Source organism: Schistocerca americana, chromosome 4 (genome assembly GCF_021461395.2).
Source record: "Schistocerca americana isolate TAMUIC-IGC-003095 chromosome 4, iqSchAmer2.1, whole genome shotgun sequence".
NCBI lineage: Eukaryota > Metazoa > Arthropoda > Insecta > Orthoptera > Acrididae > Schistocerca > Schistocerca americana.
The window spans coordinates 390,769,232-390,792,399 of NC_060122.1; the positions used below are offsets into that span (position 1 = coordinate 390,769,232).

The 23,168-nt window shown below is 44.8% G+C and overlaps 1 protein-coding gene across 5 annotated transcripts in view; it reads right to left on the reverse strand.

The window, feature by feature from the left end:
* Positions 1 to 23,168, reverse strand: part of LOC124613109 (nocturnin) — a 374,316-nt gene that overhangs the window by 24,863 nt on the left and 326,285 nt on the right. The window contains exon 1 of one of the 5 annotated variants that reach the window (XM_047141716.1): positions 13,098 to 13,213. The exons of the other annotated variants lie outside the window; for them this stretch is intronic. Within the exon in view, the coding sequence (XP_046997672.1) occupies positions 13,098 to 13,195 (98 nt within the window). The 5' untranslated portion in view covers positions 13,196 to 13,213. Of the gene's footprint in view, positions 1 to 13,097; positions 13,214 to 23,168 lie in introns of those variants that run through there. 5 annotated transcript variants of the gene reach the window in all.

The window sequence follows — 23,168 nt, forward strand, 5'->3', positions numbered from 1 at the left end:
AAGAAGGCTTAATGACAGAGTCTGTCCTAATACCCGTTAATCGACCACGAGCGAAAGATGTAAAGTGTAAGGCGGACCCAGATAAACGGTGTAACTTTGGCAGGTCTGAAACGCAGGCACTATGATCGAGCCCTACCACCTGGTTTGTTCCCGTGAATAAAGATGTAAACAACGGAATAAAGCTGGAACGCTGTTGTCTGCTATTCGATTCTCCTCGCGCGCTGCCCGCAGCATCACGTCCGTGACCCGATTGTGTATTTGCGGACTGTTTGACCTGTATGCAGTCTTGGCCACCCTCCACTTTAGCTAAGTTGAGCCAGCCCAGATTTCCCCGTGTCGGCTTATCTTTTAATCCTTAGCGGACGCGTTGTGCCTAACCTCTCGCAGGGAAGACTGATGGACAAGTTTCAAGAGCAATAATTTACGGTCAACGAGGAGATAAATCTGAATATAATTTCGTTTTAGCGTAGCCTTGATGGAGGTGATCTGCCCTTATCTCCCACTCACTGACCTGCAAACCAGCTCTCCTGCCCCACTTGCAGAGGAATCTACACTTTAATGTAGGATCTGTAGCATCGCGTGGATGTTTGTGTACAGGATGTACCATCATTATTCGAGAACTGTGGCGCGAATAAAAGTATCTCTACGACTTCATAAAAACAAGATGTTGCTTAACCTTGTTTCCAATAGCCTCGAAAAGTTCTTGACTGTTCAAAAATGGCTCAAATGGCTCCGAGCACTATGGGACTTAACTTCTGAGGTCATCAGTCCCCTAGAACTTAGAACTACTTAAACCTAACTAACCTAAGGACATCACACACACCCATGCCCGAGGCAGGATTCGAACCTGCGACCGTAGCGGTCGCGCGGTTCCAGACTGAAGCGCCTAGAACCGCTCGGCCACCCCGGCCGGCTTCTTGACTGTTTTTCTTCAAATTTTTACACGATGCTCTGATGTTTACTTCAAAGTTTTACACGATGCTCTGCTCAGTATTCGGGCGGACATAGGATATATTTCTTTTCTTTTAACGAAAGTGTACCGGTTTTCTGTTGAAACGCAACTGCTGGGGGAAAGAAACGCTGTTCTGTGAAAACGTCTGGTTTAATTTTATTTCTCGCGGTTAGTTTTAAGTACGATATCAGGGCATTTAAACAATGTGTATTCTTTCTCCTTATATATAATTCTATACAAAAGTTGGATAAGCAATAACGTGCTGTTTTCTTTTCTTTCTCGCAGTCGGTTTTAACAGAAAACGGGTTCAAATTGCTCTAAGTCATCAAAGGCCATCAGTTCCCGAAACCTAAAACCAACCAAACATGACCTACGCAGGCACATAACACGTAACTAAGCGCGCCTCCAGACCGAAGCGAGCAGAACCGCGCAGCCACAGTGACCGTCCCAAAAAACCGGGAAAGTTGCCTACTGGCTTACGACTAAAATACTACCACAGAATCCGAGTAGTCACGGTTTGTACTGCCGGCCGGCGTGGCCGAGCGGCTCTAGGCGCTTCAGTCCGGAACCGCGCGACTGCTACGGTCGCAGGCTCGAATCCTGCCTCGGGCACGCATGCATGTGATGTCCTTAGGTTAGTTAGGTGTAAGTAGTTCTAAGTTCTAGGGGACTGATGACCTCAGATGTTAAGTCCCATAGTGCTCAGAGCCATCTGAACAACCTGTAACGCGCTGAAGTAGTATCGTATTTCTTGTCAAAAAAAGGCTGTGGATGAAATTCGAACAGCGCAATTAAATGGAGAGTTTATATTTCAAACTCATTTACCCTAAGTAGGGCAATATTTCAAACTGAAGTCAGTGGCAGATTATAACCGTCGTTTTTATGGTCTCCAGTCCGAAGAATATTGTGATGCAGCTCTCTACGCTGGTCCATCCTGTACAAGCCTCTTCGTCTCTGAATAACTACTGCAAACTACATCCATCTGAACCTGCTTAAGATATTCATCCCATAGACCTCATCCACAATTTTTACCCCCTCATTTCCCTCCAGTACCAAACTGCCAATCAACTAATCCCTTCTCTTTGTTACGTGTGCTACAAATTCACTTTCTCCCCAGTTCGATTCGGTACCTTCTCCTCACTAGTTACGCGATATGCCCATTTCATCAGCACCACGATGTTTCAAAAGCTTCTGTTCTCTTCCTATCTGAACTGCTTATCGTCCAAGTTTCACTGCCGTAGAAGACTGCATTCCAGACAAATACTTTCAGAAAAGAGTTCCCGACACTTCAATCTATATTCGACGTTAGCAAATTTCTCGTCTTCACAAACGCTTTTTGTGCTATTACCAGTCTACATTTTATATCCTCTCTATTTCGGCCATCATCAGTTAATTTGCTGGCCAAATAGCAAAACTCATCAACTACTGTAAATATTTCGTTTTTTAATTTAATTACCGCAGCATCGCCAGACTTAAATCAACTACATTCCATTAGCCACGTTAACATACGTTCGCAGTTATTTCGGAAACTGCTTCGTTTGTGGACAAATGTACTGGAACGTTTGATGCATCAACCATCGTAAATTGATACACTCGTCAGTTTTCGCTATCAGTTACGATAGAGCCTCTACTTTTCCCCATACGCACGAGGTAAAAGAGGTTACAATAACTACAAGTTGTTACGAGAAGCTGTTTCAGATAATACGACGTAAAAATATAAAACTTTACTAGCTGTTCAGTTGTCATCTTCAATGGAATTCTTCGAAAGATAACTGCGTTTACATCAGCATCCCTGGAACCACTCAATTAGCAAAGAAGTAATTTGCGTTATTTTTGTCAGCTCTTCCAGTTTGTTGGAGAGAAAGCACATCATCATCATTCTTGTCTTGCTGTATCTTATCGCAGGAATGTTGATGGTACAGATTAACAACTGAGAACTGCTGTCTTCTTGTTATATACGACAGGTGACAGGTGATCAGGTTCTTACATAAAAACTGCGAACGGCGTGGTAGATAGTAAACTTATAAAATCTTTCAAATGCCACGTGCAAAGCTCAATGTTTTCAGATAAAGAGATTCTCGAAACTAGTATCTACACTTTCTTCAGTTACAGGACAAATGCACTAAAGCACCAGGAAAAATTTCCACTCGAAACAGTCGCAAACAACGGCATAAACGGATTTGGATGCTGTACAGTTGCGTCATGTGATAACAGCAACAAAAGTTTTGAGACAACAGCTGCTGACGCAAGTGCTGGTGTTTCTTCAAAGTAGTAGAGGCTCCAACAGCGTCCTGAGGCGTCTTCGACATGTGTTCTGGCTTCTTGTCATCAGAGTAAAACCATGCAGCCAAGGACCCAAAGAGGACGTTAGGCTCGCGGTATCAAATCGGTCTCCTGTTGGCGTGTGGGAGGAGGCCGCTTTGAGGGAGGGTAACTTTGAGAAGGGCGATGACGTCCAAATAAGCGGCCCTGGATAATGGGGACCCCAGGAGGTTGGCTGTGATGCCTATCTCTAATACCCAAATGCAACATCCCAGTTATGGGGTTGACGGGAACAGACAATTCCCCTGCCTATCCAATGTCCAGTTGGCATCAGAAGGTGGCATAAGTCAGCGGGATGTGAGATCAGTTGGTAGCATGAAGCGTGCAACCTGCTCCGCTGCATGCCACCTGGGATGGGCTCGAGTGAACACGACTGTTTGGTAACAAGTTTCTGATGTTCAGCTCCCGAAGACTAACCTGGATTTGACGATTGATAGGGCTGGCCAACTCAGAGCTTAGATCCACACTTACTATTTGTATGCTTCAGTGACACCTTTGAGTGATTCCCTGTGAGCATCAGTTGACGATATTATAGCTGCTAGTCCTTATGAGGGTCTGAACCCTTTGCTAAGGTAATTTGTCAGGCTACAAGCTGAGATGTGCAAGTCGCTGTTGGTATCTAAGTTCAGACGCCTGACAACTGTCGAACCACACGAAAGGGTTAGCGAAGTAGACACAGTGCTTGATGTATATTCACGTGTCTTTCAAGACTGCGACAATTAATAGATGTGATGAGTAGAATGATCAGTTGGGATTACTAGCGTTGGGGTGTACGAGGATGAGGCTTGGAGGAATCAGTCTGCCATTCACGTTTTGTGACTCAAAGGAGGCATGACAGGCTGATACGGATGCACTGGGCAGAATTCAAAATAACCTTTACCCGAGTAGGACACCAGTGCCGAACAACGAGACTCAAATTAGAAAGTACTACTGCACACGTTTATTCAGTATCGTATGTTACGCCTTCTAACCATCATGAGCACTGTTCCAGTTATCTCACAAAAGCAGAAGCATGTTGCATAAACGTGCATTACGTATCCATTTTCCAAACCGGTTCTCCTGCTGCAGTCCCCTTGGAGTGAGCCCATTATATCCTGACATTTGCATCACACCTCTCAGATGCATAGTTACTGCCTTGTCACCATCACATATCCTCTATATGAGGTAAAAATTGAAAATTCCATGGATGAGAAGTTGTTAGAAACACCGCACTACGTCCGTTGGAGAAGGTTAGGGCGAAGAAAGGGCGCATGCCATTTTTAAGGAACTATCACGACAGTCACCTGATACGACATAGAGATGAACCAATCGTGGGTAAATCGGTAAGGCCAGGCGGTGACTTTAGCCCCATTCTTCCCAAATACAAGGTCAGTATCTTAAACGCTCTCCCGGTATGAGTGTATGGAATTTCCACGATGCCGTTGATACTAACGGTGAAACAGCTGGCTTGAACATCTTCAGAACTTTCTGTCGTTCCCCGTAATTCACGGACTTACGTGTCTACATACATCCACAGCATATCCTGTGGTATCTCCGTCGGAGGCACCGTTTAATTCTCTATCGCGAAGTAGGGTATGCTATCAGAGGAGTGCTTCCTGTTGGTGACACACAACAATCTCCCCACTCGGGGACCCATTAGGGTCCGTATCATCCCTACAGGTAAAACAGGGATTTTCCCGACAGAATGAACAGCTGTCTGTGCTGCTCAAGCAGAAAATGACTTATCTTTAGAAGGTTTCTCTCGTGCTCACCGTGCTACATAGTAGGCAATGAAATTCCACTTTTTTGTGATCCACATACTGATTCTCTCAGGCGACCAGCGTAAAGCGACAGGTTCACAAATGAATTTATTGGATTTCACAAAACACAGTTTCCATAACGGGCTTCGATTGTAAAGCAGATAAACGACTAACACTTGTAGAAGGAAGAAGAACAGGCGTATCAACTGACATAACTAGGCTAATGTGGAATACGACCGACCGTCTTCGTGCCTCTGAATGAACTTGTTTTCACAGTTGGCAGGTCATGGAGTGACCTGCCAACTGTGTAAATGAATGGATGTACGGAATTATAGAATTTAATGGTAAGTCTATGTCCTGCAGGATTCTAACACATTCGCGTAAAACTGTCGTCAGATACATTGCTTGCGCTATTCACGCAAGCAGCAGCTACAGTAGAAGCAAGTGAACAGGTAGCTTCCCTCTACATCTATATCTTCATACATATGCCGCAGGCCACCACATGGTGCATGGCGGAGGTTACTTTGAACCACTAATGGTCATTTTCTCTCCTGTTCCATTCGCAAATTGGGCGACGGAAAAACCACTGTCGATATGTCGCCAATGAACCCTAATTTCTCTTATCTTCGTGGTTCTCACGTGAAACGTACGTCGGCGGCGGTACAATCGTCCTGCAGACAGCCTCAAATACTGGTTCTCTAAATTTTCTCAACAGTGTTTTGCGAAAAGAGCGTCTTCTCTCCAGGAATTCCCATTTGAGGTCGCAAAGTATCCCCATAATACTTGCATGCTAATCGAACGTACCACAAGTAAATCTAGCAGCACGCCTCTGAATTGCTTCGATACCTTTCATTAATCCGGCCTGGTGTGGATCTCACACACTATAACAGTACTAAAGATTGGGTCGCACTAATATTCTATAAGCGGTCTCCTTCAGAGATGATCTACACTTTCCTAAAATTCTCCCAATAAACCGAAAATGAGATCGTATGTAATATCTACGAAGATATGCGACTCAGTCGACAAATTACTGGTGTATACATGCAGACTGAAGAGCCGAATGTAAAATTTGTGCCAAGGTCGGGATTCGAACCCAATCTCCTGCTCACTAGGCAGATGCGCTAACCACTACACCTCCCTGGCACAGTGGCTTTGCACAGCTGCACAGACTACCCTAGCATGCCTCCCTCCTCAATCCAAATTCCCATTCAGGCCTCAGTCCACTTCTTATTTCCCATAAACTCGAACGAAATTTTAGAGGTTTTCCATGTGTTGGAATAGCACCTTAGCATCGAACAAAATGGGGGAACCTCACTGTCGATTCAGTCTGCATATAATCATAATAGATTTTTGAGACTTAAAAAGGTCTCTCGAACCATAAACTTTCATTTCGACAAATTACTAATTGCAAATTTAATGATGAATATCTTGTGTGCATAACATCGCTTAATATTTAGAAACAGCATGAACATTTGAAATCTGTAATAAGTAAGGCAGTTGAAAGAAATTGTTGAAACTGTTTTCGGAAAGTGCACTGCGTCTATACAGGAAACCCCACACAAGAAGCAAGTGCAGCCGACTCAAGAGCACTGCACCACCATATGGTTTCCTTATCTAGTAGGCATAGCATTAGATACTAAATGAATTCTATGAAGCGCTGCAAGGATTGCAATAGGCAGGTAAACTCATACGAAATACTGTGCCACCCTGAATACCTCCAGGCCATAAATTTCATTCGAACAGATCACTGACACAAAAGTCAATATTATCCATTTGTTTGCATCTCATAACGGGCGATCTTGGTAAAGTATTGAAGTACGCGCATCAAAACAATCGCGACATCTAAACAGTGCAATGTAACTGATATTCCGCTATGCGGAAATGAGCAGACCAACGTCGCAACGGCAGCCAAGGATGACGTCAGATGAACGAAACAGCAGCCCTCGCTGCTGTATCAGAGCCAGCAGGGGGGCCTGCTGTACGGACGAATATATCGCGCTCACCCCTCCATATCTTTCAGATTGGGCGGATTCGCAGCTGACAACAACAGCCGTAGTGACGTCAGCGCGAGGGCAGCGGTTGCCGAGAGCTTACTTGACGTAACACGTTATCTGCCAGTCTGCCTTATCAAGAACGGCAGGAATTTTGCAAATAGACGAACCTCGAGTTCATAGGCCCCATTGAGAGCTTCACCAGATCGTCAGCAGCGGCCGCCCCTGAGCAGAAACAATCGAATACATCTTCTCGAGCTCTTTGGAGGCGAAGCAAACATATCTGATCGCTCTAAATGCGCAAGGATTCAGAGCTAGGGCTATCTACTTAACACGCAATGGAAACTCTGAAAGATCTTACGCAAGCCAGAGGCACGGGGTTCTCTTTGAACCAGAAAATGTCCCCAACAGTCACCGTGGGTAACAGCAGTGGGGCGCACCTATGTTCTAACCAGGACACGTACGTGAAAGCTGTTGGCTTCTTGCTCTACCCGGAAATAACGCCGAAGTAAGGGAAGAGGACCGCGCAACCACATCCCGTCTATGACAAGTGACACGCAGCAAGAAAGAACTATCAGATATGGACTTATCATCGGGTGACTAAATAGCAGGATGGTAATCCTGTTAGGCCCCGAATTGTTTCCCCTTGTATTTTTGTCCCAGAAAGTGTAGGGGCCGATGTCAACTACATCTTATTTATGTGCCCCAAATTTGACCGTGAACGGTTGGTCTTTCTGAAGACATTGCTGAGTATGGGCTACCATCTTCCTCAATCAGCTTCTTCTCTTTTGTGTACTATATAAAGTGATAGTTAACTTCATCAAGAGTACTGGTTACAATCTGTAGGTTTTAATGGTGTACATAAATTATAAATATGTTTTGCTGATGAAGATATTTCAGAATTGGTGTGAATTGTAAGCCAAGGTACTTTTAATTATTTTCCAATTCAATTCAATTCAATTTTTAATACATTATGTACAAACCTGTAACAGTTAAGCTTTTTATTCTGGTAAATATGCATTCCTGTATTTGTTTATTCAATTATGTGTACATTGTCACTATGTGTTGCCGATGGCTAAATTGAGTACACACTCAAAGGCCAAATAAAAAAATAAAACAAATAAAAAAAGTGTAGGAGTATTATTGTGTAGACGTCTTCCAGGAGCAATTAACCGTCGAGCGGCGCGCTTATGTATATACTGCGCCGACCACAAATAAGACTGCCTTGTACCATTCCATTGCTGTTTTACAATTATCCATACCTATTTCTTCTATATTCGTTCAACTAACACTGTGATAAATTGTGTTGTTATACGTCCTAGTGAGCATCAGTAGTATAAAATAAACAGCGAGCTAGGTGAGAAAAAATTACGATCCGTACAAGAAAATGACACAGATTATGAGCTAGAAGCACAGTCGCACAAAGAGGCAGTTATCTAAGAGATAATCAGCAATCGAATAAGTGATTGGCTTGGATCTGATGCACCGCGCTGTCTAATGCTTTCAGTGGGTCATTACCGTGGGATATCACTTGTATGTGGGAACAGAGTGATATAATGAATTTCATTTTATTATTATTAAATTAAACAGTGCTTTTGCTCATTTAACGTAAGTTTATTTTATTGTTGTTTAAACTGAGATTAAACTGTGATTTAGATCAAACATGTATACCTTGATAAAATAAAATATTGTTATTCTTTACGCGTACACAAAATACGCCGAGCGTCCGCTCGTGTTATGAAAAACGAGCTTGGTTCTCGCGTGTCGCAAATGAGTAGCAAAACGAACGCTTAAGAACAAATTTCTTTCCAGTTGTGTTGTACGGATATAAGACCTGGGCAATTACAGAGCTTTAACGTCAGAGAATATACTCCTTTGAATTATGGTGTGCATGGACTGCAAAGAAAACGAATAGGTCCGTATTAAGGTAAATAAAACTAGGTTCCTCCTTGCAAGGTCTGACACTGAAACAAAAACTGATCTACTGCGCACATCATCAGAAGACACACGGGCAAAGACCTTAATGGCGGGTATGATCGAAGGCACGAGGAGAAGAGGACGGTATGCGATGAAATGGACTGATGACATCACAGGAGTAATGGGTTCCAACGTGGGAAGTCTTCGGGAGATAATACACGGCAGAACTGGAACGCTTTAGTTCATGGGGTCACGGGGAGCTGGAATCGACTAAAGGACTAGAAAGAGAGAGAGAGAGAGAGAGAGAGAGAGAGAGCGAGGGAGAGAGAGAGAGAGAGGGAGAGCTTTACGGATCCCTTGTTGTACAGCATTGCGTGGAAGAAGCTGGGGAAACAACTGTCTCAAAAGAAAGCACACTAATTAGAAGCACTGCACATTGCACGGAATGTCTGTTTTTGAGTGTGTGTGTGTGTGTGTGTGTGTAAGTATTAACAGTCCGTTAACAATGAGGTTACATAACACAATGATCCACTGCTAGGACCGGCGCAGAGTTCTTATATTGACTTCTATACTCTACAAACCACTACCTGGCATAGTGTGGTTTTTATTGTAACAAGTACTAATGTTTTTTCTGTTTCTACTGACGGTTGGAGAACGAGAAGAACTTCTCGGCCTCTGTTCGAGCTGCTGTTTGCCTATTGTATCGCCTAGATTTCTGTGGGACTGATACCTAGGGAAATGAGGATTATTCTATTACCAGTTTTTTGCCTGAAATTTTCGAAGCTAGTGCAAAATGTAGAGGACGACGAAGCTGGATCACGAACAGTAGGTCTCACGATTACGTATTCTTTGCGTCGCTGTTTTGTACACTGCTCTGTACATGATATCGCAGAAAATTCTTCCAGCTTCTACAGCGTAGTTACTGGGAGTCCGTTCAGCAATAGCGTCATGATTGGCTTTGATGGCAACTATTAAGTCCGAAGTTACTGGCTAACGGTTGCCGTATGTGCAACGGCCAACACGCGATAACGACTCAGCAGTAAAGTTCGGTACGCAGTAGTCCGGCTTTATGGGTAACTCGCTAGCCGAACGTAAGTTTGGTAGTGATGGTTTGTACCACGCAATAAAGCTGAAGATATTACATCAGCTTTTTATTTGTTCAAGTACTCTTCCTTGCCATCAAAGCAACAAGTGTGAGATGACAAAGGAATACTCGGAGATGTTCTGCTCAATGCTGCAGGGATCTTATTCCGCAGTGCCCCTCCTTACACACTGAAGCTCTAAGGGAGAGCGTGAAGTTCAGCTCACAGGAGAACTGCACCACTGAGGTGGACAAGATTTGAAGACTGGAGGAAGGGGCTAAGAGATCTGAAGTGTTATGTCGCATAGTGGCGGGCGTTAAAGCCTACAGATCTATACCAGCGTGAAAGTGTTTCAGATAAGGAGCGAAAGGCATTGCAGTATTTGCAGTATTTGTTTCAACTCGTTGTGATGCTAAATAATCTGTCTTCCTTTTCTCTTATACAATTGAAGATAACTCGCAGTATATTCATATGTTGTGAACAGCTTGACTATTAAATTTGGCTTACATTTTAATTATTAAAGTAGGAAGTACGGCACATGTTTCTTCGAAAGTTGGATGAAACTGGCGAAATTTATTCAGCGTACAGCATAGTGCTGTATTTCCGCTGAAATACGCATATACAAAATTTCTTTTGGACTGGAAGCAAATATGACAGCCAACCTCAGATAGGCTATATTACGACGTATAACATGTTTCACTTACTTAACACGCGTCATTTTTCGAGGCCAGAATCATTTCTTAAGCAAGTTCATGGTCGATCTCTCCTTCGACCTTCCCTAATGCCCTGTCCCTAACGACCTAGAAGTCGATAGGACGTTAAACTCTATACATTCCTTCATACTTCTGGCTGTATGTAAGCGACTGAAGCTGCCTTGATATCATGGGGAAAAAAGGTCGGAGTGAGCCATAACTTCCACTGAGAACGTACATAATATTTGTGTAACGGTATTGTGTAGGAGTACACAAGTTATCATTCAGCTGGAGTCAGTCACATTACCCAAGGCCCTTATATGCAACAACACGATGCTGATTCGAAATTAACTGATCAAATTAATTGTCACAGTACATCAATAGAGGCTTTGCTTTATCGATATGATTGAACAGGTGTTGCCAAAGCGAAATGTATACGAAACACAGCGACGGAAGTCTTACACGACATGTACTTGAATACTGCCTGAGAGAGTGAAACCAGCAATATTAAATACCTTACAACCATAGAATATTTCAGAGGTCGTAGAAGTTAGATTAGACGTAGCTAAGCAATCACTCTTACCATACTCTACTCGTGAATGAAATGAGAGACTACTACTGTAAGCTACAAGTTGGGGGAGATCGGTTTGTTGACTGAGGGGGAAATTTGTCTCGACAATTGCTTTTTTCTTTCATTTTATGGAAATGAAAGAGATGTTCACTTTTGGCATTGTGGTTAAGATGATCAGCCTGTCTGTGCAAAGGGGGTCGAAGGGTAAATTGGAGCGGCGTGTATTGGAAGAAAAAAAAATTGGTTGTGAAGGAGATGTCAGGAACTGAAGGATGAATTTACTCTCTGCAGGGGGGGTGTATCCTCATTTGAAACTTCAGGCAGTCTGAAACTGTGTGGCAGAGTGGTCCAGAACACAGTTTTAATCTGCCAAGAAGTTTCACTTCAGTTATCGTTGAAATACTTCTTTTTAAATGATTTATTGTCCGATACAATAACATATAATTTCAGCAGAAAACTGTCACTGATATTGCGACTATGACGGACAACAAACAGTAAAACGGTATATCCTGTGCGCTGTAGGCAACAAGCAGTCTGTATGCAAAAGCACAGAACAGAAAACTAAATAAAAGAAACTTGAACGAATTTTACATTTTCTTTTGTAGTAAAAAATGGACAGAATGGTTTCATTTGGTATTGGCAGTATTACTATTTCTTTAATTATTTTATTTTTAATATTTTTTCCATTTACTGATCTTACATTTTTTGCATGTTAAGTACGAGGAAAGCTTTCCACTTTTATTGCACTCGAGAGGTTTGCTTCCTGATAATAGGTGAGACAATGTTTTATACGAAGCACACAAAAGACAACTCTGATTTAAAACCAATTTATATATTTAGAAATAGGTGATATGGATCAGAATCAGTGGTGTAGACTGTTCGAAGCTATGTCACTGTGCCGGTGTGCTACGCAAAATATCTGTTCGGAACAAAAAAAAAAAAAAAAAAAAACTACTCGTTTCTTGGGCTAGCAATTTTACAAATGGCTCTGAGCACTTAACCTCTGAGGTCATCAGTCCCCTAGAACTTAGAACTACTTAAACCTAACTAACCTAAGGACATCACACACATTCATGACCGAGGCTGGGTTCGAACCTGCGACCGTAGCAGCAGCGCGGTTCCGGACTGAAGCACCTAGAACCGCTCGGCCCCTCCGGCCGCCAGCAATTTTACATAGCAGTTATATATCAATTGCAGCAGTTAACAGGAAAACACTTTTTTGCTTGCTGCACACGAAATTTTTGTTTTATTAATGCACGTGTACTATTTTTAACAAGGCATCTTCAGTAGGTGTCCTCGAATACTACATGGCTTTTTATTTGTAAAAAGGTGAAGTTGTCTAATATTCCAGGACACCCATTGAAGATACCTAATTAAAAAGGACAAAAACGTGTCTGGTTCCAAAAATAAAATAATAATTTCATGTGCTGCAAACAAAAAAGTGCTTTCACGTAAACTACTGTTGCTTTAGGACATTATGGATCACAGTGCCTTGCGTATGCGAGAAAACGGGGTGACGTACATAATTTTATGTTACCTGATGATGAATGGCCGATCGAAACTAATAGTTAATGCATGTTTACATCACCAACAGGTCTTGGTGATTCTATGCATGTTTACATCACCAACAGGTCTTGGTGATTCTGAGTATCTTTTTTTTCTCTCAAATATTTACGAGCCGTGGGGCACCACCTGCTCAAAATACGTCAGCAACGAGAGATATGCGCCTAAAAAGTGACTTAATACACCGCATTTCATCATCAGAGATTTGCAAGGCTCTGCAGCCATCCCGACTGTCTTGTGAGCGGTTCCTCCACGGAAGAGAGCTTACCCGGCGCTGAGGAACTGGCAGCAGAGGGCGGCGGCCGAGGGCGCGGAGGCGGGCGCGGGCGGCGCCGCCACGTGCGAGTCGACGTCGAGCATGCCCATGAACCTGGCTGGTCGGCGGCCGCTAGCAGACTGCCCCGCGGCCGCCGGCGCGCGCTTTTACTACCTGCCGGACGAGCGCGCTCGTGACGTCACAGCACGTCACTCGCTGCCGCCTGACCCCCTCCACTGCGCGGACCCCTCGCGGAGTGCGGCAACGTGACCGCTACCAGCGACTCGCGTAAACAGACACGCGCGTCCGAAGAGCGTAGTACCGAGTTTCGCAAAGTACAGCAGTGATATCGGCGAGTGTTACTTTACACTTTAGCACGAGCAAGGAACCCTGTTTATGCTCGACATAAAAATAATAATTATTGTTATCTTGCGTCATTTCAAAGAACTTCCAGAAAATCTGTGAAAGCATGGGACTGTGACAAAAGTGGGTTAGTTCATAAATAACTTTTCTGCTACCAGTCATGATTTTCTTTTACTTATTTTTCGCACTGTGGGTTTCGGAAAACGATCCTGTGTTTTAGATAATGTTTTTGAGTGTGGAATTCTGCTTTGTTCTATTGACTATACAGGAATTCATAAAAAACGCGGAATTTATATTTGGTTATCGATCTTTATACGTAGTTTGTGGCGAAATTTGGAAATACCCGTGCTTACAGTTTTCTTACGGTCCGTTCGTGCAGAGTCTCACATACGTTAAATATCACACACAATTTTCTGTGCACGGTATACAGCTAGAATAACTTACATAAACAGTTTCCACAGCTATTCTGAAAATGGCAATCACGCTGAAATAGGCCTACTGTAATAAAAGATATAATCGAACGTAGCAGCGTCTTGTTCTCATAGCGTAATACATAATGTGCCTATATGACATTCACGACGCAGTGGGCCCAGATCAACACAAAGTTAAAAAGATGTTTTTAGGTGCAGTCGACAGAGATAATGTTATAGGTCTTCCACAGAGTACAACATACTTTTGTACACAGGGCATTTGTCTTAAGAATCCAGATCATAATTGTCCGCAGCTCGTGGTCGTGCGGTAGCGTTCTCGCTTCCCACGCCCGGGTTCCCGGGTTCGATTCCCGGCGGGGTCAGGGATTTTCTCTGCCTCGTGATGACTGGGTGTAGTGTGATGTCCTTAGGTTAGTTAGGTTTAAGTAGTTCTAAGTTCTAGGGGGACTGAAGACCTCAGCAGGTCAGAGCCATTTGAATCATTTTTTTCGCCGCTAACTACATATAAAGATCGATAACCAACTCAAAATTGCGCGTTTTTTATTCATTGCAGTAAAGTAAACAGAACAAAGCAGAACCTCACACATCAAAAACATTACGTAAAAATGGTGTATGTCACAGAAATACACGCTTGAAAATGGGAATCATTTCCCGAAACGAGCCGTGTGAAATATAAATAAAAAAAGTCGTGACTGGTAGCAGAAAAGTCGTTTATAATCAAAACCATTCCAGAAGATCGTAAAGATTTGCTGGGCAGGGGGTCTTTAACAAGACCGCACTGCATTTCTGAAGTTATATGAATCTGCCACACTAGCTGTTGCGGTTAAACCATCCTTTCATTTTATACTCTTCACTACTACGTACTTTTCGCTGTATAGTTATTCTCAAATGTAGTGTAGACGATTTGATCAAAAGTATCCAGACACCTATTAGTGGACTTTAATACAGGGTGTGTCCACCCTTCGGTTCTATGACGGCCTACCCTCTGTGGGGGACGCTTTAGAGGTGTTTAAATGTCTGTGAACCACTAACAGCTCATTACTCAAAAGGCGAAACCAAAGAAGACAGTGGTGTTGGAGCGAAATCGACAGTCTAACACCGGTGTTCTACTGATGGGGACTCGGGGCAGGTTAGACGTTTTCAAGATGTTGTTGTCCACAAACTATTGCCTCTCAGCTGCTGCTTTATGACAGGGTGCACTCTCATGCTCATACAGTGATCGTCTCTGAACTGTTCCTGTACTGTATGCAGCACATACTGCATGTGTTCATATCCGCCCAAATTTAGCGTTTCCTTAAGCGCCGTAAGGGGGACCACTTCCTAACCATGAGAAACACCCCCCCCCCCCCCAGCCGAGATCGCCTCCTTCGTACTCCACTGTTGGCACTACACGTCAGAGCAGGTAACGTTCTCCAGGCATTCGCCACACCCAAACCATTCATCGTATGTAAAGCGCGATTTCTCGCTCTAGTGGCGTCGCACTTTACACCACTTCAAGCGCAGCTCAGCACTGACTGCCTAAGTACGTGGCTTGTGAGGGGTGCTCATCCATCTTACCCCATTCTTTTTAACCGCCTACGCAAATTGTGAGACATCCGTTTTATTAGATCTTTCGTATATAGTGGACACGTCCTTTACTTTCATGTAGTCATATTGCGTGGTAGAGGGACGTTGCCACAACGTTCGTCTCCCGTGGTGTTGCCTGATCGTGGCCAAAACCAGAGAAATTAATGATATTAAATGAAATGATATCACAACCCATAAGTTATGAAAAGGAAATTTTCGTCGCCGGCCTCCACTTCATAGAATTTATTTCGATTACGTATACTGTGAAACCACAGTAAATGTGACACTCCTAAGACTCGTCACTACAAACTTTGTCGCGCTTGTGGCGATACTGCTCTTAAAGAAATAAGGAAACAATGTATAATACGAGTAAATATTTTTTACATTTTTTACTAGTATAACGTATCTGTATTTTATTTTCCAGTATTAATTAAAGAATGTGAGTAAATTATCAGCGTTTTGTTTGAAATCTGTCAAAGTGCATTTGGCGTGATCCAAAGGACGTTTTTTGCGATATGCCACTGGATAGTATGGAGTCTTTACATCAAGAAATTGCGATCGCGCTATCAAAAAATAGTTTTTATTTGTTCGTAGAGGCAGCTATACAAGGTATGTTTCTAGGAATGGACTATTTATGGTTATACATATCATTATCATCTTGTTGGGGCTGGAACCTCCGTTTGAAACTTTTCCGTGTTTGTGAAGTAAGTTATTTTCTTTTTATAAACACCTCATTCTGCAAACTATTTATTCTTTCACTTTTCACGCAAACATGTTTGGACGCCTATGTGTGAGTCTCGTTCTGTATCTTAAATTGCATTAATTTTAAAGATGTGATTGTAAAGATTGAGCTACTTTTATCTCATGCGGTATCTCAAGTGTTCATTCACGGAGACGAGATTTACGAAAAAAACGCATATCGTTGCGCTCATGGGATACACGTGAAAGCATGTGATATATCTGTAAAGGAAGCCACACAAAAGATGCTAGTGGCACCTGTGAAATAGTTACTGTTCCTCCAGAAACACAGTATGTATGGTTTATACAGTTTACTAACTGTAAGTCCATCGCCGCGTTATTCTGTCTGTGTGGGAGCTAATCTCAGGATCTACCGTAGCGATTTTAATATAGTTTTCGTTAATACACTGCGCCACACAATTAAAGGGTCACTTTTTTGAAACCTCGTAATTGTCTCCCAATGCTGGACAGAAACTGAAATCTGAGTCAAAGGAGTGTACAAGTTTCCTCTGCAATGGCGCAAAAGCGTGGCGTCCTGCATCGTCACCCTCGGGTTCGGCGACACTTCAGACAGCAAGATATTGATACATGTAATATAGGGGCCAGAGCACAGAAGTTTATGAGATTTGGCTAATGATGTCATATTAGCAAAAAATTTCACTACAAATCTGCCCAAGCCACCTTGGATGTGTCGCATGGTGAGGAGGCTGTCAGATTTTACTGCAACGCCCAGCGTTTAAATCACGCGGTTTTCTTAAGGGTGACCGAGGCAAACATTTCAGGCACACCGCCGCTCGATATCGACAAGAATGACGCGCGGGTGCTGCTGTAGTGGCACGCAGAATCTAAGGGGTGTTGAAAGCATTGCCTACCCTCAGGCGCCTAGCAATCGGTCAAGGGTTGCCTCTGTGCCGGCACATTCTCAAAGTCCTCAACAAAGTTGCACCGGTGACACCGAACGTGTTGCCGAAGTGAGAATATTAGAGATACCCTTTGCTGTTTTATTCATGCACGTGTCAATTACATACCCCACACGTCCGTCATGATCAGGTAAAGAAGGCATGAAACATCCTTTGCTGCTTCAGACCACACTCAGATTTTGTCGAATACTTCTGAATGGTTTCTTGTGGTTCCATCCTGTATACCATAACAACAATTGCTGTGTCAAAGGCTGTTGAGAATGTTGTTCAGCTACACATTGCACAGTAAACTGTCTTTTCCAAACACCAAATTCTAGGATGTGTGAGTTGTCCGATGATGTCTCATATGTGTTCGGTTGGAGACAGATCTGCTGACCGAGCAGGCCAAGGCAACATGTTGCCACTCTGTGGAGCTTGTTGGGTAACAACAGAGGTATATGGGCGAGCGTTATCCTGTTGGAAAACACCCCCTGGAATGCTGCTCAAAATGTCTAGGAATAAACGCCCTGAGAAAAGGGGTGGTTTCACTGACGACCTTTATGCTACCTCCTGCGACCTTTTCAAGTCGATTACAAACGGTGGTGTGTCTGAAATGTTTTCTTTTGCGTCGACCCATAAGAAAACCGCGAGATTTCGCTGGGCATCGCGTTTCTGACCTCCATCACAGAGGTGCCAAATCAAGGGATGAAATGTAGGTAAGTGGGATGTGACGATCTTCCCGTCGTAAAACACGTCCAAGATGTAATGAAACTGTGTGCACCGTGACATCATTAGCCCTCCTTACACATCACAAGAGCTTCTGAGCTCTGATTTTTTTTTCCGCATGTGTGGACACCTTGCTGTTTGAAGTTTCTCCGAGCCCGAGGTGACGTCGCAGGGGGCCATGCTTTTGCATCATTACAGAGGAAGGTTGTAGTCTCCTTTGAGTCAAATTTCGAACTTCTGCTGCAGAACAGGAGAAAATTGAGGTTCAAATGGCTCTGAGCACTATGGGACTTAACTTCTCAGGTCTTCAGTCCCCTAGAACTTAGAACTACTTAAACTTAACTAACCTAAGGACATCACACACATCCATGCCCGAGGCAGGATTCGAACCTGCGACCGTAGCGAGAAAATTGAGGGGTTTCAAAATAAATATTTCGTGCAAACTGACTTAACTATGATGAATTACAGTTCCCTGCTGCTTTTTCCTGTATGTGCTTCAAGTCTAATCTCAGGGAATACCATAGGGATCTTGATATGGTTTTGACTGATTGATAAGTGATTTATAACCGCTACATCGTCCAGTCGTAGATAGTACTAGTTGTGCGATGTCGGAGTAGGTACCGAGCGATGTGGCGCAGTGGCTAGCTAGCATACTGGACTCGCATTCGGGAGGACGACGGTTCAATCCCGCGTCCAGCCATCCTGATTTAGGTTTTTCGTGATTCCCCTAAATCGCTCTAGACAAATGCCGGGATGGTTCCTTTAAAAGGGCACGGCCGACTTCCTTCCCCGTCCTTCCCTAATCCGATGAGACCGATGACCTCGCTGTCTGGTCTTCTCCCCGAAACAACCCAACGCCAAACCAATCGCAGTAGGTCACTTAAACTCTCCGTAGAGCTTGTTGGGTAACAACAATGGTATATGAGCGAGGGTTATCCAACTGGAAAACTCCCCCCCCCCCCCCCCCCGGAATGCTGTTTATGGATGGCAGCACGACAGATCGAATCACAAGACTGACGTACAAATTTGTAGCTAGGGTCTGTGGAATAACCACGATAGTATGCCTGCTGTAATACGAAATCACACCCCAGACCGTAACTCCAGTTGTACGTCCAGCGTGTCTAGCATGAAGACACGTGCCCTCCCTGTCAGCCGTGCGGTCTCCCGCTTTCCGGGCGGGAAGCCCGTGCCAGTCCCCGGCACGAATTCGCCCGGCGGATTAGTGTCGAGGTCCGGTGTGCCGGCAAGTCTGTGGGTGGATTTTAAGGTGGTTTTCCATCTACCTTGGCGAATGCGGGCTGGTTCCCCTTATTCCGCGTCAGTTACAATACGTCGGCGATTGCTGCACAAACACTTTCTCCACATATGCGTACACAATAATTACTCTACCACGCACATATTGGGTTACACTCGTCTGGTGTGACATGTTCCCGGAGGGGTCCACTGGGGGCCGAACTGCACAGTAATCCTGGGTTCGATGTGGGACGGCGGTGGGGCGAGTGGACTGCTGCAGCCTGTTGTGGCATTGCGAATCACTGAGGGCTACGGCGGGGACGAAGCCTCTCCGTCGTTTCTAGGTCCCCGGTTCAATACAATACACTGAAGACAGGTTGGTTCCCACGCCCGGGTTCCCGGGTTCGATTCCCGGCGGGGTCAAGGATTTACTCTGCCTCGTGATGACTGGGTGTTGTGTGATGTCCTTAGGTTAGTTAGGTTTAAGTAGTTCTAAGTTCTAGGGGACTGATGACCATATATGTTAAGTCCCATAGTGCTCAGAGCCATTTGAACCATTTGAACAGGTTGGTTGCAGGCCCCCTGCTCGCCTCCTTCTAACCAATACACGGCCATCACTGGCACCGAGGCACATGGCACCGAGGCACAGTCAGCTTCATCAGAAACACAATAGACCTCCACCCTGCCTCGATTGAGCTCTCGCTTGACAACATTGAGGTCGCAAATATTGGTGGTTCGGGATCAGTGGAATGCACACTACAGGGCGTGTGGCTCGCAGTTGTCCTTGAGTTAACCGTTCGTTGTGTCACTGTGGTGTCAACTGCTGCTCAAATTGCTGCTGCAGATGCAGTACGATGCGCCAGAGTCATATACGGAATACGATGGTCTTCCCTTTCGGTAGTGCCGTTTGGCAGTCCGGAGCCCGGTCTTCTTGTGACCCTACATTCTCGTGACCACTGCTGCCAACAGTTGTGTAAAATGACTACATTTCTGCCAAGTCTCTCTGCAGTGTCGCAGAAGGAACATCCAGATTCTCCTAGCCCTATTACATGACCAGGTTCAAAAATCATCTCACGACATCCAGTCTAAAGATTACTAACGCTCATGACCGTTACAGCACGTATTTAAAGCAAACCTGATTTGCATCCTTATAGTGGTGCTACTAGCGTATTACGGAAAACTGGTTGACAAATAAGTGTGACTAGTGAAGCATAGCATTTTACACGGTACTGACTGAGGGGTGACGAAACTCTGGAGAGCAGGCAACAGGTGCTGCGCCACGTCACACTGTGAAATCGATAAACAAAGTGGCATCTCGTTATTGTGACGTCATCCGTCATTGAGCGTGAGGAAGCGGGCTGCCATTGAGCTGCTAACAAGGCCGGTGCGGTGGGCAGTGGAGCGTCCTGTTGTCGTCAGCGGCCGGCGCACCGGATGAAAGCGGCCGCCGCACGGACACGCGCCGTGGCTGACGTAGCTTCAGCCAGCCAGCTGCCCACGCTATTCCTGGACGGCTCCAGCGCGGCACCGGTCGCGCACCGTATCGCGCTCTGGAACGCTCTCTCCTATTTCTGGAGGCTGCCCGTGTTCGTCTCTAGTGACACCAACGCAGGACTCGCCATACTGCACGTCAAAACTTCCTCAAAGTCACGTTTTCTATCCTTTCTTAACCGTATTGGTTAAAAACAGTCTTGGTTGCAATTTTAGTTCTTTTATTTTTCAACGATGCGTTTCGCCTTATTTAGGCATCTTCAGGTTATCTTAATTTGGTATTTCTTAAAAAAAAAAGGTCAAATGGCTCTGAGCACTATGGGACTTAACATCTATGATCATCAGTCCCCTGGAACTTAGAACTACTTAAACCTAACTAACCTAAGGACATCACACAACACCCAGTCATCACGAGGCAGAGAACATCCCTGACCCCGCCGGGAATCGAACCCGGGAACCCGGGCGTGGGAAGCGAGAGGTATTTCTTAGAAGGATCCTTTAGTCAGTGTAGCCATAGGGCATCGTCGAATATATCAGGCCAACATCGCCTTCGTTAAACTCAATAAAAACTTATCTAGATGGACGCGAGTGACACCAAGATCTGCATAACACGTTTCTGTTCACAGGAGCGAGTAACGGAATAAGATGGGGGCTGAGGTATGTCCATCCTTCGCCTTTATGGTGGCTTGAATTCTGCTGGAGACACGTTCAATTAGGTGTCTGGAGTAACGGCAGTCCGCTCTTCCTCAAGACCGGAAACCAGAGAAGGTAGTGATGTTGCATAATAGGGTCTAGAGCGAAGTCGACATTCTAAGTTATCCCAAACGTTTTCCACTGGATTCAGGTCGGAACTCTGGGAGGCCAGTTCATTTCAGGAACGTTATTATCCAGAAACCATTGTCCTATGGACACTGTTTTCTGACAGAGTGCATTGTCATGCTGGTACAAGCACTCATAGTCTCCGAGCTGTTCCTCTACTGTACGCAGTACACAATGCCCCAAAATGTGGCTGGCTCTGAGCACTATAGGACTTAACATCTGTGGTCATCAGTCCCCTAGAACGTAGAACTACTTAAACCTAACTAACCTAAGGACAGCACACACATCCATGCCCGAGGCAGGATTCGAACCTGCGACCGTAGCGGTCACGCGGTTCCAGACTGTAGCGCCTAGACCCGCACGGCCACAGCGGCCGGCTCCCAAAATGTGCTCATATCCTTCGTCATTTAGCGTTTTCTTAAGGGTAGCAATGGTTGGTGATCATTCCCAACTCTTTCTGCATTTCGTAGCTAGTTTCTAACGCTGTTACCGCCCTTTAAACAATTGCTTGGTCTAAGGAGAATGTGATAAGCTTACAGTCGCTATATGCCAGTCGTTCATGTTTACCAAGAACAATGACGGCCCTATCACGGTACCTTGGGGCATGCCGGACGCTACCAATCCTTTTGACTACTAACCACGGCATACTAGGTTCTGGCCGTGCCGGAGTGGTCGAGCGGTTCTAGGCGCTACAGTCCGGAACCACATGGCTGCTACGGTCGCAGGTTCGAATCCTGCCTCGGGCATGGATGTGTGTGATGTCCTTAGGTTGGTTAGGTTTAAGTAGTTCTAAGTTCTAGGAGGACTGATGACCTCAGAAGTTAAGTCCCATAGTGCTCAGAGCCATTTGAACCATTTTTGAACTAGGTTCTGTGTGCTAGCAAACACTCAGGCCAGTAGTGTTTCTCTTCATATATTCCACAAGAGCGTATTCTGTTTACTATGCGACGGAGCGGATCTGAATCGAAGGCTTCCCGGAAGTTAAGCAACACGGCCTCAGCTTAAGCTCTGCTAACCACTGCCTTACGATGTCACCAACAAACATAACAAGCAGCTTTTCTCACTACCGTTGCCTGTGGAAACCATATTGATCCATACGTTGTTCGGTCTCAAGAGAAGTCACAATACGCCAGCTCCTATTACAACAGGAGCAGGAGATAATGGCGGCGTACTCCTTGCCGAAGTACAACGATGAGTAGCACAGCAGCCGTGGAAAGAATATTATTTGTAAAAGATGGTGCTAAAGTGGACAGCGCGATGCTAAAATGTTACAATGCGTCATAAATTACGGACTGGGATGTACCGTAAAAAGAGGGAGACCGAATGTAGGTGGAGGAAAGAGGTGAGCAATTAGTGCTCAGTAGTGCATCGGCTGGAAAGGACGCCCAACTTATCATTGAGATCATTAAAGGCAGAGACCTATCTCATCTGGATTAAAATAAGGAAGGAACATTTTAATAGCGTTTTCGGACAAACAGTGCAATTGGTTTCAAATGGCTCTGAGCACTATGCGACTTAACTTCTGAGGTCATCAGTCGCCTAGACTTAGAACTACTTAAACCTAAGGACATCACACACATCCATGTCCGAGGCAGGATTCGAACCTGCGACCGTAGCAGCAGCGCGGTTCCGGACTGAAGCGCCTAGAACCGCTCGGCCACACCGGCCGGCTACTGGCGTATCACCCGGCATGATGGTATGGGGTGCCATTGGTTACACGTCTCGGTCACCTCTTGTTCGCATTGACGGCACTTTTAACAGTGGAGTTACATTTCAGATGTGTTACGACCCGTGGCTCTACCCTTCATTCGATCCCT